Genomic DNA, 16,931 nt, shown 5'->3' on the forward strand with positions numbered 1-16,931 from the left:
ACTTGACTAAGTCTGGATTAAAAACAGATGTTTTAGTGTGAAATGTATCAGTGGAGCCTTCCCATAGCTCAGGAGCTCTGAATTTCAAAGCTCTGCCCCTTTAGCCTTCATAATCCTGAGAGTTTTAAGCTAGCCAGCCTGTAGTCCAAAACTATCTTCTGTCATGGAAAATGTATTTCTCATTGTTGTTCCTCTGAGCTTTATTCCTCTCGCGAATCCAGAAGAGCATCACGGGCAGCTTGTCCTGCTCTTGTTACTGCTTGGTCTCAGAAAATCAGTCCACTCACGAGAAAAGGTACACACACATATGAAAGATTTTAATGAATAGAAACACAAACTTTATTATGCGTAACATTTGTAAATAAATTAAGGAAAACGCTGCACAGTGAGTCACTGAGCTCTGCCAGAGGGAGTTCTAACAACACACGGTGTGATTGTATGTTCTCAGCAAGCAGCTGTGTGCACTGACAGTGCAGAAAAGTACTCTGGGCCTGTGGGACAGGGAAGAAAGCAATGACTGTAGTATCATGAGAAAATTACAAACATAATGCTCTACACAATGGTGTGCATCACTGTAGAGGCTGCAGATGAAACAGTCTTGCTAGTTTTGTCGCTTAGTCCTGTATGGTGACTCCACATTCTTGTTGGTTTTTCCCCTGCCTGCACAACCTGTGTGACACATGACACTTTAACATCACGCTCCACAAAACTAACATATAGAATATAAACTTTCATTTATTCATTTTCTATTTTTCCAAAATTCCAGGGCACACCTTGGAACCTGTAAAGAGAATGACAACTTTTCAACTAAATTAACATCAGAGAGTTCACGTGGAATAAAAATCAAAAGACCCTCCAGAGACTGAGCGCAAGACCCCTGTGCTACAGGCTGGTGAAAAGAAGTGAACCAGAAGGGTCCACGTTCCACAGCTCTGAGCATCGATTGCATGGCTCCAGGTATTTTTTTAAAAGCCAGTTGGATGTTAATCTTTGATCAGTAGTGTTGCTTTTGGCCAGGTCACCCCAGTCTGGTACTCGAGGGAAACAGCCCAACACGCTCTGTAGTTCTCCTAAATTCATCAGCTCTGCTAGACCTCTTATTGTGGGGTAAATTAGGCTCAATTAAGACTTTAATAGAACACTTGAACTCTCCTGCTCAGATGGCAAGCTGGTGCACAACTCCAATCTTGGAGGGCCAGACGATTTCTGGTTTTCTTTCCACCTGTGCCCCCAACTCATTAATTGCTTAATTGGACATGTTGAAGCCTTTCTTTGTTCTCAAGGAGCTGGAGTAGTAAAGAGACCTATCATCCATGCAGGACAGCAGCCCTTGAGGACTGGAGATTAGGAGTCCTGCTGATGTGCAAACAGGCTGCTCATCCTGAGATCTTCACACACATCCACCACAGACACTGATCACTCCCTCCACAGACAGTAGCAATGCTTGGAGACGTTACTGATTACAGATTCCCGATTCCCACACACATTCAAAAAGTGTGAAGTGTTCATATGCAAAAAGTAGTTTCATCTGTTACAGTACAAATTCAGGGCAGTTTAGTGAACTTGATGCAGCATGTACAGTATGTGCACAGTCCTCTTAAGAGACATGGAGATAAGGGCCATGTTTCCCTGCCCTTGTCATGAGCATTTGCGAGAGCTGCAGTCCCAGCATCTTCACTCAGGCACAGCACTATTAGCTCTGCGCAGTGTGCAGTCAACGTTCAGACCAGCTGGCCAAGTGTCGTCCCTCAGCTCCGCTCAGACACCTGTGTCCAGTCTCCCAGTGCTTGGTGCTGTGCATGACTTGCACAGCAATGTGCACAGTCTGAGTCTGCTGCTCTGTGATTGCGCTGCTATCGCACTCGACCACAGCAGAGCTGCGACTGCGCCCCACGACCGGCCCTGGGGTTCTGGCAGGGGGGGAAGGTGATGGTGGCGTACTCCACATTGTCCTGTACGACTGGCTGTCCCTCCCCCTCGACACGTCTCTCCGCGCCAGGGAACTCCAGTACGCCATACTCTATGGAATAGACCGGCAGCCCCCTGGACATCTCACTGTCCTGCAATGAGGAAATAAGTTCAGCGAACACTTGGAAACAACAGGTTTTCACAGCAGCACAGACCCAGAGGGAACACAGTCTCAGCCCGATGTTGAAAAACTGTTGTTACAGGAACGCTCACAGACATGCAAATTCACATAAATCTAGTAGCAATGAGGAAGTTGCTTATCGGGGTCAAACATGGAAAGTCAGACCTTCTTCAGAGCAGAATGGCTGTTGTATGAGGTTCAGAGGTTGGAAACTAAGATCAGAATAAAGACAGCAGGCAGACCTCACCTGGATCTTGGTCCTGGGTGTTGGGTTGGTCAGAGCAGCTGGTGGGCCTGGAAGGAGAGAACAATAGTTAGAGGTGAAGTGGTGCTTTTTAATCATACACCGCTTCCCTGGGTTAAATATTACTTGACGGAAGTTCAGCTTTGTGTAAAATCTCCCATAGTTCCCATGAAAAAGCCTTCAAGTTACGAAAAGTTCAACTCACAACTGACAACCCACTGAAGCTAAGTAGTTGTGAGCCTGGTCAGTACCTATATGAGAGACCACCTGGGAAAAACTAAGGTTGCTGCTGGAACCTGGTGTTAGTGGGGCCAGTTGGGGGCACTCACACTGCTGTCTGTGTGGGTCCTAATGCCCCCTACTGCATTCTTTGGATGAGACGTAAAACCAAAGTCTCAGGACTTTCATTAAAAATCTCAGGGCGTTTCCCGTAGGCCTCCTAATAATCTCCATCCATGAACTGGCTTCATCACTCTGTTCTCTTCCCCACTGATTAGCTGAAGTGTGGTGAGCGTTCAGGTGCACTATGGCTGCCGTCGCATCATCCAAGTGGGGGCTGCACATTGGTGGTTACTACAGTACAATACAGTACGCGCAAGTGATATTCTTTTAGTTAAGTTTTAGTGCAGTTACAGGTTATGTTGTTCCATTATTATTGAATAGTGAAGTTATTAATAATGTTTTTCATGATCTCTGATGTGAGAGCATATCTTGCTCAAATCTAATTGGTTGATACCAAGTAAACCATTTTACTCACCAGTTTTCCCTAAGTGCCTTAAAGTTCTAGACATGGCTATATTGTTGTATTTCTCCTACTGCTTTCGTTTGTGTGTGTTATTGTTTTGAAAAAAAAACAGTATTTTCCAATTTTATGAAAAGGGGTTTATGCTGACTCTCAATGTAGCGCCTCCCCGCCCTCGAGTTTCGGTCTTGAAAGTGTGCATGTTTTTCTCCGTGTCTGGTGCACCGCAGTTTTGCGGGGGCTTGTCGTTGTGGTGCTCAGGTGGAGACCAAGTGCTTGCAGCCCATGTTAGCCTGTCAGCCCTGAATGGGCCTTTTCTGCCAGCTGCCCAGCTCGCCCCCCTGCTGGAGCAAAGAACCACCTAGCCTTCACATCTCAGGAAAAGGAGACCAAACCGTTAAGTTACTTGTTCTCTTTGTAAATAGAAGATGGCTCAACTAATCTGCTTAAGTAGTTTTTAAATGCATATGAGTTACTTCCACCCACACATTTTGTTACTCAAATTAAAATGACAGGACAATAGCACAATTAGATAAGACAGTGATAAAACTGTGCACGACATGAGAAAAAAAATGAAACGGGCCACTGGCATATAAGCATTTTAGTGGACTGAATTTGAGTTTGAATATGTATTAAAGTTGCTGTCTTTAAATGTTTACAGCCTAGAGGATTGATTTTTTTTTTTGCATGAAATTTCCAGCCCTTGTCAGAAATACAGTTATTCCTGTTATTTCTAGCTGCTATTCATACTACCTTCTGGGACAAGAAGTCAGGTTTAGACTATGGGTGCCTTTCTAGTCCAATTAATTAATTGGCCCGTTTGCAGGAACTTTTTAAAATCATTTTATTAGCCGTTACCTTAATGAAGGAGTTTTCATCTGTATTAGGCTTTGAACAAGGCTAAATGAAATAGAGAATCATTTTCTTTAATTTTAACGAATTTATGACAGTCACTGAAAAATAGTCACTTGTCTGGCAACTTAAGCACTTTAATTTTGCTAACATAGCGTTTTTGCAAAGTTGCTTGTAGTGATGGAGAGCAGAGCGAGTCGGTATCTGGGTGCTTCTTGGGTACGAGGGTGCGTGCAGGTGGGCTGAAGAACCCTGCCATCCTCGTGTGTGAGTGTACAGTGTTTTTAGCTCTAGAAGTAATGAGGTTTGGGGAGGGAGGGGGTTTTAGATCAGTGCAGGCATGTGTAGGTGTTTATCTTCATTACCAAGTCATGCTGCCTACTACATCTCCCTCCTACCTCCTCTCACTGTCACTTTGTTCCACGGCTCGCTGTGTGCTGCTCTGCTCCTGTCCGCACTACATTGACAGCTCCCCCTTAGTTCACTGCTCCATAGCTGTGCTCCTAGATTACACCCCGGCCAGGCCAGGGTGAGGACTAGCCAGGTGGCCACACAGTAGCCTTTAGTATTGAGTCTGTCTGGGTCAGTGACAGGGAGGGTCGGTTTTCACTCAGCCTGAATGATGGAGAGAAGGAAGCTCAGGGGATAGTACATTAGTTCCAGCCCTTCAATGGCTGTACAAAGGAGTTATTTTCATTCAGGAAGCTCCACTATCACCATCCTCATTTTCAGATTCTAGTTAATTCCCATTGCACTTTTGTAACTCATATCTGTAGGAGTGGGAAGAGATGACAGCGATTGTCCATGAGTCATAAGAGATAACGTGTGAGAAATTCTTGCTGAACTGGGATTAATAAAGATCTTTTCTCATTCTCTAAACCACCTTACTGCAGCTCCTCTACGCTGCCTTCCTCAAATGGTGCTTTTAGACATTATAGTTTGTTTGTCTCACATGCCATGAACTGTACTTCTGCTCTGGTTCCAGTACTTTGCAAACTCCTGAACTTTACACAGGCAGACTCAGCTTTGTAACTGGTGCTCTTTGGCACATTTTCTAACTGTGAAGCATTGCTCCTCAGAAGAAGCCTTCAGCAGAATAAAGGAATGAAAGTAAAAGTCTAATGCCATGTCCCCCAGTAAGAGACTTGCAAAACTCTTGACGGGGCTTCCAAAGTCTCACCTGTGTTCTTGTGGGTGGCCAGGTACAGGCAATACCCCACGACAACAAGCAGTATCAGGACTGTGGCCCCTGAAGCTATGATGATGTAGGAGATCTGGTTTGGAATATCTTCTTGCGTCGGTGTTGTTGGAGCCTCTGGAAGGAACATGTCAGCAAGATGTTAATGTCCTGAACTCTAACCTAATCTCATCTTCATAAAGGCTCAATGCCTGCCCAGCTGAAAGAGTATAACATGAATTGTCACACATCTGCATGTGTGCTCTAATATATCATGTCAAATTACTGCATTTCAAAAGTGCAGTTTTGAAGTATTTCTAAAAATGCAAAGGCTTCTGTCTTGGACAGCTGCAATTGAACTGCAACAGTTTTTTTAATTTAACATCTCAATCACAGTCCTCAGTTAAAGGCTCAGCAGTTCATAAAAGACAATGATTCTCATACTCAGATATGATCAGTTTCTTGACTCAAGGCTTGAAAATGATGTTTCGGCTGTTGCACCTCAACTTGGCGTGAACACCTAAACCATATACAGTAAGTCATAACTTGAGCCCAGCAGCATTTTAAATTGTGTTTTTTTTCATCTGCAAGGCAAAAATGCAGTTTGCTTCCTAGTAGAATTGTTTCTCATTCCATGTGTCTGTTCCCTAATAGACTTGGCATCTCTGCTCCAATGCCATCTGAGGGCCATGTCTCTGGACTTGGAGCTGTGTGACCAGCGGGCAGCGTCGGCGAACACACCTACCTGTTCCATTTCCTCTCTCACTGACCGTCAGGTTGACTTTGCTGCTGAGCGTGAGCGGATCTGTTGTGATGCTGCGAGACAAGCCGATGTGATAAACTCCAGAGTCGCTGAGCTGCAGACTGTTAAACCTGACTGTGACGTTGTTGCCTTCCAGCTTGATTAGTATCCTGTGGTGTCCAATGGACTGGCCGCCTTTAATATACTCATTGATTTTTTTTCCATCTTTGTACAGACCAGCCCCTTTTATTGATGACGGAGCAATACTGGAATTGAAAACAAATCGCATGTTGAAGTGTTCGCCTTCTGTCCCACGGAAGGATTCCATCTTTTCTTCTTGTAGGTTCGCTAAAGAGGATAACGGAGAGAAAGAATTCAGGGTGTGAATGTATGAGCAGAGCTTGTAGCCATCCAAGGTTCACACTGGTCTGAGCCAAGCATGCCTGGTGCAGGAGAGTCAAGGGTTATAGTCAGTGTGTGTGCATGCATATAGGTATATACTCTGTATAGTTAATAATAACTGTCTCTTACACCTACTGTAAATAGCACTTTTCTGGATGCTCCACTCAAAGCACTTTACAGGTAATGGGGACTATTGGCATCCAGGGGCTGCCAGTTGTGTTGCAGGGTGATATACTGTAGCTGCTGGATATATGGTATATGGCATTCTCCCCCTTTCTCCCCATGTTATTCTAGACTCAAATACATTATGCGTGTCTGCTAGAGATAGTATCTGTGAGCAACAGTATGCAGGAGGCAGTAAGCTGTGTAAAGCTGTAGGGCTGTGTGTCTGTGTTGGGGAGTGAGTGAGGCAAAGGAGTTTGCGTGTTTATGTGTGTGTGTTCAGGATGCACCACGTCGCTGTGTGCCAAACCCCAGTCCGCTGTGTATCCTGTCTCAGCGCTCTCAGCACAGCACTGACATCACACCTGTGGTTAACCTGGTGAGGCTGCATGCATTTCCTCTGATTATTAATAAAACAGTTCAAACAGAAATAGGAACCTTCCACTGGTGATTCAGTGGTTCAGTTACCGTAAACTGACGGTTCCTGCACACATGGACGAGTGAAAGGTCTCCGCACTGAACAACACTTATAACTGTTCTGCACTTGTTACGGTAACACATGCAAGGTGGGAAAGCCAGCAGATCTGCAATGTAATGCATTTATATCCTTTTCTGTTCTACTGTACTGTTACAAATCTTCACTGCTTGTGCTGTAGCTTCACATACCCTGCTCTTTGAAATTTAATCATTTTTAATCAGGTGCTCACCCAAAATGAAATTGCCAGTTGGCTTTTTTATGACTTGGATCACAGCAGGAAGGATTATGACAGGTAATAACTGGCCAGCTGTTGAGCCATTCATCTTTTATAATAGACTCAACCCTGACCAGAAAAGAGCTATATACATTAGCGTGAAGAATTGAGCAGCTTAATGGTTTTTCGTGTAGTTCTCTAGTTTCTTTCCTGTCATCCCAGCAGGCACCAGTAGGTTAAGAATAAGCCAAATGAGTGACTGAATCCGTTAATCCTTTGTGCTGCGTTCTGTGCTGAAGAAAAAGTCACTAAGTGATACACAACTCTGCTTTCCGAAAGGCATTGTGGTTACGAATTGTGTGGCCTGTTCTCCCAAACCAGGCTCGTTGAGGTTAACACTCACGGTCATGTTTTTCATCGTGACAGATTTGTTCTTGAAAGTATCCTGACTTTATTGTATCTGTGCAAGCAGTAGACGACTGCAGTATTGACTGTGTCCCTTTCAAAGCTCTCCAGTAGATTTTGTTGGCAAAGTTAATCGATAAATGTTAAGAATTCACCCTGAAAAGCGTAATTTTGGTTCACATCCAATGTACCGCACAGAGAATTTTCACCTGTGTTTGATCTTTCTCTCACAGGGAGTGTGTAAAAGAGGACTAACACTTCAGGCATATTTCCACAGTGGCTGTAGACCCGGTAAACACTGAACTGAACTGAAAAGGGTTTTTGCAGACATTGCCTTGGAACCAATTTCTTATCACTGATAGTCCAATTGGGCCCACAAACCAATTTTTAAACTAGACGCACATTAAAAGGAGCAAAGCCACAACCTGTCCTAAAAGAAGAACATCCACAACTGCACTCCAGGAATTTTGAATGAAAGTTTAGCTTATTGCCAGTATTTCTGCCGAAAAGAACTTCACCACTGTGTCAAAACCTTGGTGTCCTGTAAATGAAAAATTGGCCCTGTGACTTTTTGTCCTGTCCACTCACAAAGTTTATGAAGGGGTGATGCTGTGGCAGGATGATTTACAGCCCTGAGCTAGATAGTCATTATAAGACGGAATGCATTCCTACACAGAACACAGACTCCCTGCATCTTCAAAGCTCAATAAAGCCCAATTTTAAAAAATTGTACTTGTACATTATTCATCCATCAGTTTTCAAACCACTTATCCAAAATACAGTAGGACTGGGGGTGAGCCAGAGCCTATCTCCAGAAAACAATGGACACTAGGCAGGATACACACTGAAGGGGACAATATAAGCTACACTAACTCAAAGACACTGAATATCAAGGAGTACGTCACACAGAAAACTGTTGACTTTGCAGAAAAGCCTGCTAAAAATAAAATGGGTATACATATTTGTAGCTGCATTACATGCAAGTAGCTGAAATTTGCCAGTCTGATATACAGAACTTTGAAGACAACGGGCCCAATGAAATTAGAGTTAACCACGTCCCAATATCAATATATACAAACATACACCATGAATGCAAAACTTAAAGTTCATCATCCACACAGGTTTAACATTTTAAAAATACTGCCCTGCAAAAAGGAAGTGCATGGAATATCACAGTGGGAAATTGCAGCAGTGTAGGATGCACAAAGTAACAAAGTCTCCAGTGGATGATTTTCTAAAGCAGGGTGAACAACTCAGTCTTCCACAGCACATAGTGGAAATGCAAATCCGTATCTTGTACTCCACCCTTGGCAGTGATGACTGTCAGGGCTCGGTGCCTCATGAGCCCTGATCATCTGTCTGGCACGGTCGCCACCTGAAGGAGTTCACAGGTTAACCCCTCTCCTGTGACTCCAAAAGAACCAGAATGGTTCAGGCTGAAGCACACAGGACCCATCCTACAGTTTTCTGTCATCGTTGATTCAAATAATTTTAAAAACATGAGACCATGTCATTTCCATGCTTACAGCTTGATCAATATCATCCCATCACTTCTTCTCAATCTCATAAATCATCCATATGATCTTGCTCCTAATATATATTAATGTACCTTTGTATTTACTGCATAGCAGTGTGAGCTCTGGTATGACCAAAACAACACTGACCAGTAAATGATGGGACTCATGCCCATCATAGAACCTCATAAGCACATCATGCTTATCATGACGACCTTGTCTGACACTGTAAAGGACAAGTGGGCTTTACTCAACACCCCAGAGAAGTGGTGCCTAGCCAAGTCTTAGCCATTGGACACTCTTTACAGCACAGACATAATTTAAACGCTCCCTGCATTGACAAGAGACAACCTTCTTTTGCTGCTTGCTGCAGCTCACTGGAGTCAAAGCTCATCAATCACTTTTCTGGTTTTAATATGAATGAATAATTATAGTGGCTGAACGTTTTCTAGCTGTGATGTAGACAGCGTGTTCAGTTGAGCTAGAAGTAGGCAGAGGCCAAATGCGCAAATGAGGCGATGGGGTGATACCTTTCACAGCCCCGAATATAGAAATGACATGGTTTAGTTTTGAAAAGATTTTTGTCAGTGATGGCAGAAAATTAAAGCAGGGGGGCCTATGTGTTTCGCTCTGAACCATTCTGGTTCTTTTGGAGAGCTGTGCTACGGTAATAGTTGAGTGGTTAAATTTGTGCAGTTCTGAGATGAGTAAGTGACTGACTTCTTGTTGACGGTCCTTCCTGTGCTCTCGTGATAGACGTGTGTCTGAGTGTGATCTGGTGTGGCAGCCCTGAGCTTTGCGTGACCTCCTCTCTCGGATCCGAGGCAGCACTGGCCAAGTTCTTCACCTGTGGCTTTTAGCACCTAGGCCATTTTTTCTTTTTTCTGAGTTCTCCTTATATAAAAATCACCCAGAAATGCTCCTGCTGACCCTGTCAGCTACTCTGCTCTGGTTTTGTGACATTTGTGTTTCCGTTACTGTCACAGACATTGCTCAAACCGTCCAGTGGAGGAAATCAAGGTCGGTATATCTTGCACACAAAGCAAATAACAAAGTTCACAGAAAATTTCCGATAGCCTGGATCCTTATACCAGCCACGCCTTTGATCCAAAATACTGTTTCGTCTTTACTTTTTAATTTTCCATCCATTGGCGGTAAGAGTGATGGAATCGCTGTGTCAGGCTAAGGTCAATTAACGTCAGACTGTAATGATCAAGAAAGAAGAGGAACAGTTTTTGAGTCAAAATAAGTATTCACCAGCGTCTTCGTGCAAACACAGACTGTTTTGTTTTTCCCTTACATCTCTGTGCCTGCTGTCCACTGCAAGTGTCCAAGCTGAGATCTCTGGACCCAAACCTCAGAATTTATTTTGTTTTACTTTGTTCTACTTTCCCTGAAATATCCTGAGATCCTGAGTGACACACAGGGCTGGGCTATACCTACAGAAGAATGCCACCAACTGCAAAATACAGGCAGTGCAGGACAGTGCATCGCAGTGCCTGATAATCAACTCAAAGTGGTCTGCTTTTCATGCCAGTGGCCTTGAGCTGAATCTTCCCTTGGGTTCCCCTTGAATGCTGTTGACTTTTCACCCTAGTAAAGTAGGAGCAAGTAGGAAAAAGGATCTGTTTTTAACACTAAAGGTAGTACATGGAATAAGTGCCAGCTGTCCTCAGTCCTGAAATCATTTAAGACCAAGACCATTTACCTGCAAGTATTAAATACTTTACCCCTTAACCAGGCTAATGCCTCCAGTGCATTCAGCTGCTCTGTGCCAGATGCTTGACTTTAATGAGCACTTAAGGGAAAAAACTAAGAGGAAATGTGACTCAAAGAGCTTCATCCAATTGTGCACTGGTGTCCTGTGTCCTCTGGTGGTCTTTCCAGCTGATCATTTAACTTCTTAACAGAACCTGTAACAGGACCCTGAGATCTGAAGACAACATTAAGTCGATAGCTCAATTACTTGGTCATTAATTAAGAAATGTCAGGATTTCATAACAAGTCCTTGTTTTTGAATGTCTTTGCACTTCTATTTCTCTGTGACTGAATGCAGGGACTTGAGGTAGATTTAATTAATCTACATATAAACAGATACAAAATAAAAAAAGACAGCTAACTAATTGAAAGATGGAAATGGAGAAGCTCCTGATCTCACTGAGACAGAAAGTAGCAGGTGTGAAAGTCATCTTAAACAAAACAGTTCATTTTAAAAGGTGAATGTTATATTTCACAAAAATACAGGCTTAATTATAAGTCAGAGTTGCTAAATGTTTAATGGTTATTATTGTGACTATGAAGTGTACTCCTGCTGAGCCACACAAATTGATATTGGCAATTGATATTCCTTGCCAACAGTAGCTGCCATCTTCAACGTACTGAAGGTCTGTTGCTTGGTCTGGCTCATGGGGAGGTTATCTCACCCCTTGGTATGTGGAGACCAGCATTAGGCCAGTGCCTGGGACTAATGCTATTGAATTACAGTGTCAGAGGAACCTGCTAATAACACAAATAGTACAATGCAGTTGTGTCACAGCCTGCCTGCTTCATTTTCACAGCTGTGATGCTTGAACCATTAACACTTAGACCTTGCCTATAATTGCCTCTTTTATATTTTATATATAATTGTGTTAATTGCCTATGGTGGAGATATAATGAGCAGCAAAAGAAAATTCTTACTAACATGTGCAAAACAATTTTTATAAAGTTATTGTCAGGAAATTGACAACATAAGTTTTGTAGCTTGTGCACCAACATTTTATCGAACAGACATGACACACGCACGCTGACTAAAATGTCTCATCAACAGAGCTGATCCTTGCCATCTACTCTGAAAGTCACAGGCTAGTAGTGTCTGGTCAGTGTCAAAAGCAACACAAGTTGTACATCTGCGACACATACTTTTCACCAGGTTACGGGTGCTGTCTTGTGAGATTCTGCCCCACACATTTTGAAGAGTCTTGACTCTTAACTTGCCTCTGATTTGTGAAGGTCGCACATCATTCCAGCTCATCCCACAGTTGTTCAACAGGACTCAGAATTCTCATCTTGTAAGAAATCAGTTTCAGAAGCAGCATGATCAGGAGGAGGTACTGATTTATCGTTTCACTGCAGGTGAGCCCTCCAACATACAGTACTGATGACACAAAAGCACGGTTCTCTTGATAAGCGCAGGAAATTAATTGTTTTCTGTGCTTTTTCTCGTTCTTTACAGGCTAGAAATGCAACAGGTAGAATTACCTCATCACCTGTGCCTGGTGAGCTCTTACAGCTGAAGTGATTTAGTGCTTATGCAAAAGTCAAAGTCAGTCAAGAACCTCATGGTCAGTCATGAGTGATCAATTATTAAAATTATGCCAAATCATTTAATCAACATCCACAATCTGTGAACATTGTTTTGAAAACCTGCAAGCCACAACGCTCTTCGTGATTCTGATTTAACTGTGGTAATTAAACACAAAAGCTATCAACATCTAGATCTTTCATGCTTTTAATATGTGACGAACTGAATATTTCTTCACCTCAGCACTACCTGCAATTCCCCAAAGAGTTGATTGGTTATTTCTAGCAATACCGTACAGAGACATTTTGAAATAATTACTAAAAATGGCAAATTTTGTGTGAAGGAACTATGCTTCGGTGCTGTCCCACAAAGGAAATAAAGTGTATTAGCTAACTAGTAAAAAGCAAGTTAGAAATGTTGTGATATCATACAAGCACTTTAGAGGAAACCAAAAGCTAGTTGAATCGGTGACTGAACATTGTGTTAGGTGTTTTTCCCCTTGCTGGCCATCTGCACGGCTCCTGGCCGGGCTTTTGAAATACTACGTGAACTCCTCCGGGACTTTATCTCCCGAAAGCATGATCAATACCGACACCTGCGGTGCCTTTTCCACTGAGAATGTCACGGCCGGAGGTTCCGAGCAGAGCTGCTCTTTCCCTTTCAAGTGGAAACAGAAGTGACAGAAGACTGGAACTGAAAGTGAGCTGGCGAGGTGTTTGTCTTCTGATGGAGCACATTCCCTACAGCAGTGGCAGCTTTTCAGGTGGTAGCTGTTGTTGTTGTTGTTGTTGTTTGGAAAGGACTGATATTGGTAGATTTCACTCTTTTTGTTTTTTGTTAAATCACAACGAAAGCTGCACCTCAATGGAAACGAGACTGACGGAGAAGAAACCCCCCCTACAAAATAACAGCCTAATAACGGTCGGCAAAAGAGAAAGACGCGGCAAAGAGCCAGGAAGGGGCAGGAAGCAGCTCAGTCTGCTCTGACCAGCTTGCTGCACCATCAGCTGCTGCTCCAAAGCTCGGAGTTTGATGCGACAGTGACTGTTCGAGGGGCTACACATCACAACTGACCGGAATCGTTCACTTGCATCACCTTATCTGCCACAGTAACAATAAGCCACACAAAACAAAGTCTAACTCCTCACTCGGAGCTGTAGTTCACTTCCCAACTCTCAGAACTGTCTTTGTCCTCTAAATGTACTTCCGCAGCAAACACAGGGATTCAAGTCTTCCCCAAAGAAAAAAGCCGAAGGTGCTGTGCTTGCCCTGCCCTTTTATAGATTGAGAAACAAGCTAATTGTCAATTTCTGAGACTCAAAAATGCAATATTCCACAGATTAATCATTGAAGAGTGATCTGCTCTACCACAATCAAGGTGAATTTTCTGTGATTCTTTTACTGTTCTTCTAATCCGACGCATAAACTCTGAAAGAAAGCTTTCAGGGAGCTGCTGCATTGCCAGAAACTTGTATCTTTATTAAAAACTAACAGACATGAAACATGCTTGTGAAACCACCTTCTTTACACCTGGTCTTGGAAGAGTGTCCCCAGTATACACCATACTCCACTCCACAGTGCATGGTCTTTGGCATGCCATACCCGATCTGTATTTGTAATGTTCATTGTCAGTAATTAGACCGAGGTTGTCAATGACGAATGGAATTCTTACCCGAAGCACCATGTGAGGACGTCTTGATGCAGAGGCCAGCTGACAGACACAGCAGAATGACCCTGAAACGGCCGAGCCCGGGCACGAGAACACCAGCCATGGTGGCGCCTACCCTACAGCGAGTTTGACGTTTCTCCCTCCCTGCTGGAACGTGATCCCCCCACAGTCTGAGAGGTCTTCCTGGCTGGGGTCCCACCTGCGGCTCAGGTTTGTTCCCCAGCGGTGCTCTGACACCGGCAGCTCCCTAGCTCCACGCTCCGCGCTCTCTGACTGACTCGGGGATCTCTCGGGACTGATACCGAGAACATCAGACAGAATCAACAACAACAAGACGCTCCAAAAAAGGAAAACGGAACTGTTAAAAACAGTAGCAGTTTCAGGAACAAAATAAAAAATGAAAAATCTGAGCTGGTTAAGAGAAAAAGTGCAATCAGAGAAAAACCCTGCAGTGGCGTTCTCCGTCAGACTTTCCACGAGCAGCGACCACGGAGTGAGGTGGAAGAGAAACCCGAGGGGTTGGGTTAGAACTCTGCCTCATGCTGTCTCTCTCTGCCCTCCTTGTGCTGGTGCTGTACAGCATGTGCACATGAGCCCCTGTCTATCATGAAGCGAAGAGGCTAAAGCCTAATCTTTAGAACGAGAACGAGTGTTTGAGGAAAGTCCGCACTGATCTTTCATATTGCCAGAGTTCCCGTCCCAGCCCTGTGACCTCAGTCATCCCGAAACCGTGTGCATAAACATTTCTTCAAGCCTTCCAATCCCTTACACAAAGACAAGCCTTTCCAAGATTGATTCAATTCTATATAATTTCCCTTTCACAGCAAGGACAGAGTGTGAAAATCCTCAAGGTTTTCAGTGATTAAGAACAATGTCCGATCTCTCACCTTAAACTGATGCATCCCAAGACTGGAGAGTTCCCACAGCAGCAACGAGAACACAGAATATTTTGTTCAGGAGAGCAGTTCTGCTGCCCTTTCTTAAATCTCCTGAAAGTAGTTTGAATGTTTAAACCTGCCTTGCACAGTCTGCCGGATTTCTGTATTTTCAAGTGGCAGTATATTCCACAGCTTGTATCGGAGTGTGAGACACCGGCAGATAAATCAGACTCAGGCTTCAGTGTGACAGCACCCCACTGCCCTTCGCGCATGGTCAAGATTAGAAGACTATTAGAAGACGTGGTTTTCTGTGGTTGTGGCGAGTTCTGATCACGTTCTTTTGCGGTTGTTTGGTGTGAGGGACAGCTCTCTGTGTCCAGGTGGGGGTAACAGAGACCAGACTTCCCAATTCTCTCAGCTGTGGGATTGCTGGTTTTTACTGCTTTTTAAATTGATAATTAAGACTTTAGATTAAAGAGATGGTTGAACCAGAGACCCACTCTGGCATGAATTGACAATTCCAGTACTTGGCTTATTTCTTTTCCAAAGACTTTTCTTACAAAGGAGCTTCAGATACTCAGCTCAGCGATTCTTGTAGTGCACCGCAATGGGAGCTAGCTTGTCTATCCAGAGCGCTCTGGACTGCCCTGCCTGGTGTTGGTGTGAGTCTGTGGTGCAGTGTGCAGCTCAGCGGGTGGTGTCTTACCGTTGGGTAGCAGCAGTAGCAGGGAAAGCATGGAGAGCCGGCTGGCTGGGTGGCTCATGGCCTCTCTGGACTGGGGCTTGGGGAGAGATGAAAGCCTGGATTTCTTCCGAGACACCCTCTCCCTCTGATACTCCGGTATCTCTCTCCCTTCCCTCTCTGTCTGTGTTCTTTCTTTCTCTTTCAGCCCTCCTCTGTCTCTCTCTCTCTGCCTTTCCTCTGAGGTTGCGAAGAAAAGAGGTTTTCAAGAGGGGGAGGCGCAAACAGGAACTCGGGCAAAACCTCGTCACAGCTCAAGTGCTCTGTGCCTTGATTTCAGAAAAACAAAACAAAGTCTTGTGTCTGAAAGGTGGCCAACATCTGTGCCACAGCTGCCACACAGCTAGGGATGCCTTGAGGAGGACAGAGCATCCCTGGGAGTCATGGCTGTGTCCCTGGGCCACTGTCAATGAGAGACACATGAGCTCTCTCTGAGCTTTCACACTATCTAGTGCAAAGCCTGAACAGATTAAATCACAGATGGAAGGCTTGTTGAAATACTTTGAAGCTTGTGGTTTTGTACTGAATTGATTATAATTAAAGCACTCTGCGATAAAAAACAATTCTGTGTAATGTCCCAATCAAGAGCCCTTTTGGAGCTTAACAATTCTGAAATGTATCTTAATGTTATTCCCTCTTAGGCCTTAATGACTTTTTTACTCCATATTACCTGACTGACCAGTTTCATTTTGCGATAAACTTGAAGAGGTTCAGCAGAAGTAAATGAACACGTGTGGTCACTGAGGGTTGCACTGGTTCAGAAATAAATGTTGTCCCGTTTGTGGTGTCCGTAACAGGGACATTCCCTATTTCATTAATGCTTATGAGTCTTGTTAGCTATTTATGCAGATTCACCTCATACAGTATTATCCCATTGAGCTGTAGCTGAACAAGGTCTTGTGGATGAACTAAATTATGGAGGAGGTTGACAATACCTGTGTTTATGTCTGTCTGTTCCTAAGATGCACTGGTGCTTCGATAAGGAGCGTGAAACACAGTCGTGTCCTCCAACATACTGATGATGGACAGTCGGTGTCTATGTCAGGAGACAGGACAGGAGACGACTAGCATGCTGGTGTGTGGTGTGTGTTTGTGATCATCAATTGGCGTACTTTCATGATCAAATTGAAATAATGAAATGGCCTTCTAGTGTGCTGCTGTGTTAATTTGATCCAGTTCTACTGAAGAGTAATAATGTTAATATGCATTTGCAGTGAATTGTGTTGCTGCCAGCATGCTTGGGTTGTTATCTCAGTGTGTTGGTGTCAATGTGTGTGCCTCTGTCGTCTTGTGCCTTTAGAGATGTATCTGAGAATCTGCTTTAGTCCTGCTATGTCA

At 43.9% G+C, this 16,931-nt stretch overlaps 1 protein-coding gene across 1 annotated transcript; it reads right to left on the reverse strand.

Moving 5' to 3' along the window:
* Positions 1-315: 315 nt before the first annotated feature.
* Positions 316-15,850, reverse strand: LOC107079166 (uncharacterized). The gene is made up of 5 exons (XM_015361373.2): positions 15,558-15,850; positions 5,850-6,194; positions 5,108-5,242; positions 2,337-2,383; positions 316-2,060 (listed from the first exon to the last, which is right to left on the reverse strand). Exons 1-5 carry the CDS (start codon positions 15,613-15,615, stop codon positions 1,854-1,856), a joined length of 792 nt encoding a protein of 263 aa, XP_015216859.2. The 5' UTR covers positions 15,616-15,850; the 3' UTR covers positions 316-1,853.
* Positions 15,851-16,931: the final 1,081 nt, after the last annotated feature.

This window comes from Lepisosteus oculatus, chromosome 13 (genome assembly GCF_040954835.1).
Source record: "Lepisosteus oculatus isolate fLepOcu1 chromosome 13, fLepOcu1.hap2, whole genome shotgun sequence".
In the NCBI taxonomy this organism is placed as follows: Eukaryota; Metazoa; Chordata; class Actinopteri; order Semionotiformes; family Lepisosteidae; genus Lepisosteus; species Lepisosteus oculatus.

What these genes read in the sequence shown, in the direction of transcription:
- LOC107079166 (XM_015361373.2), bottom strand. Translation starts at nt 15,615, where the DNA reads ATGAGCCACCCAGCCAGCCGGCTCTCCATGCTTTCCCTGCTACTGCTG. An exon ending in TGAGAGAGGAAATGGAACAG is followed by an intron (nt 5,243 to 5,849) that starts GTAGGTGTGTTC and finishes TGTTCCTTCCAG; the next exon opens with AGGCTCCAACAACACCGACG. An exon ending in GGCCACCCACAAGAACACAG is followed by an intron (nt 2,384 to 5,107) that starts GTGAGACTTTGG and finishes CTCTCCTTCCAG; the next exon opens with GCCCACCAGCTGCTCTGACC.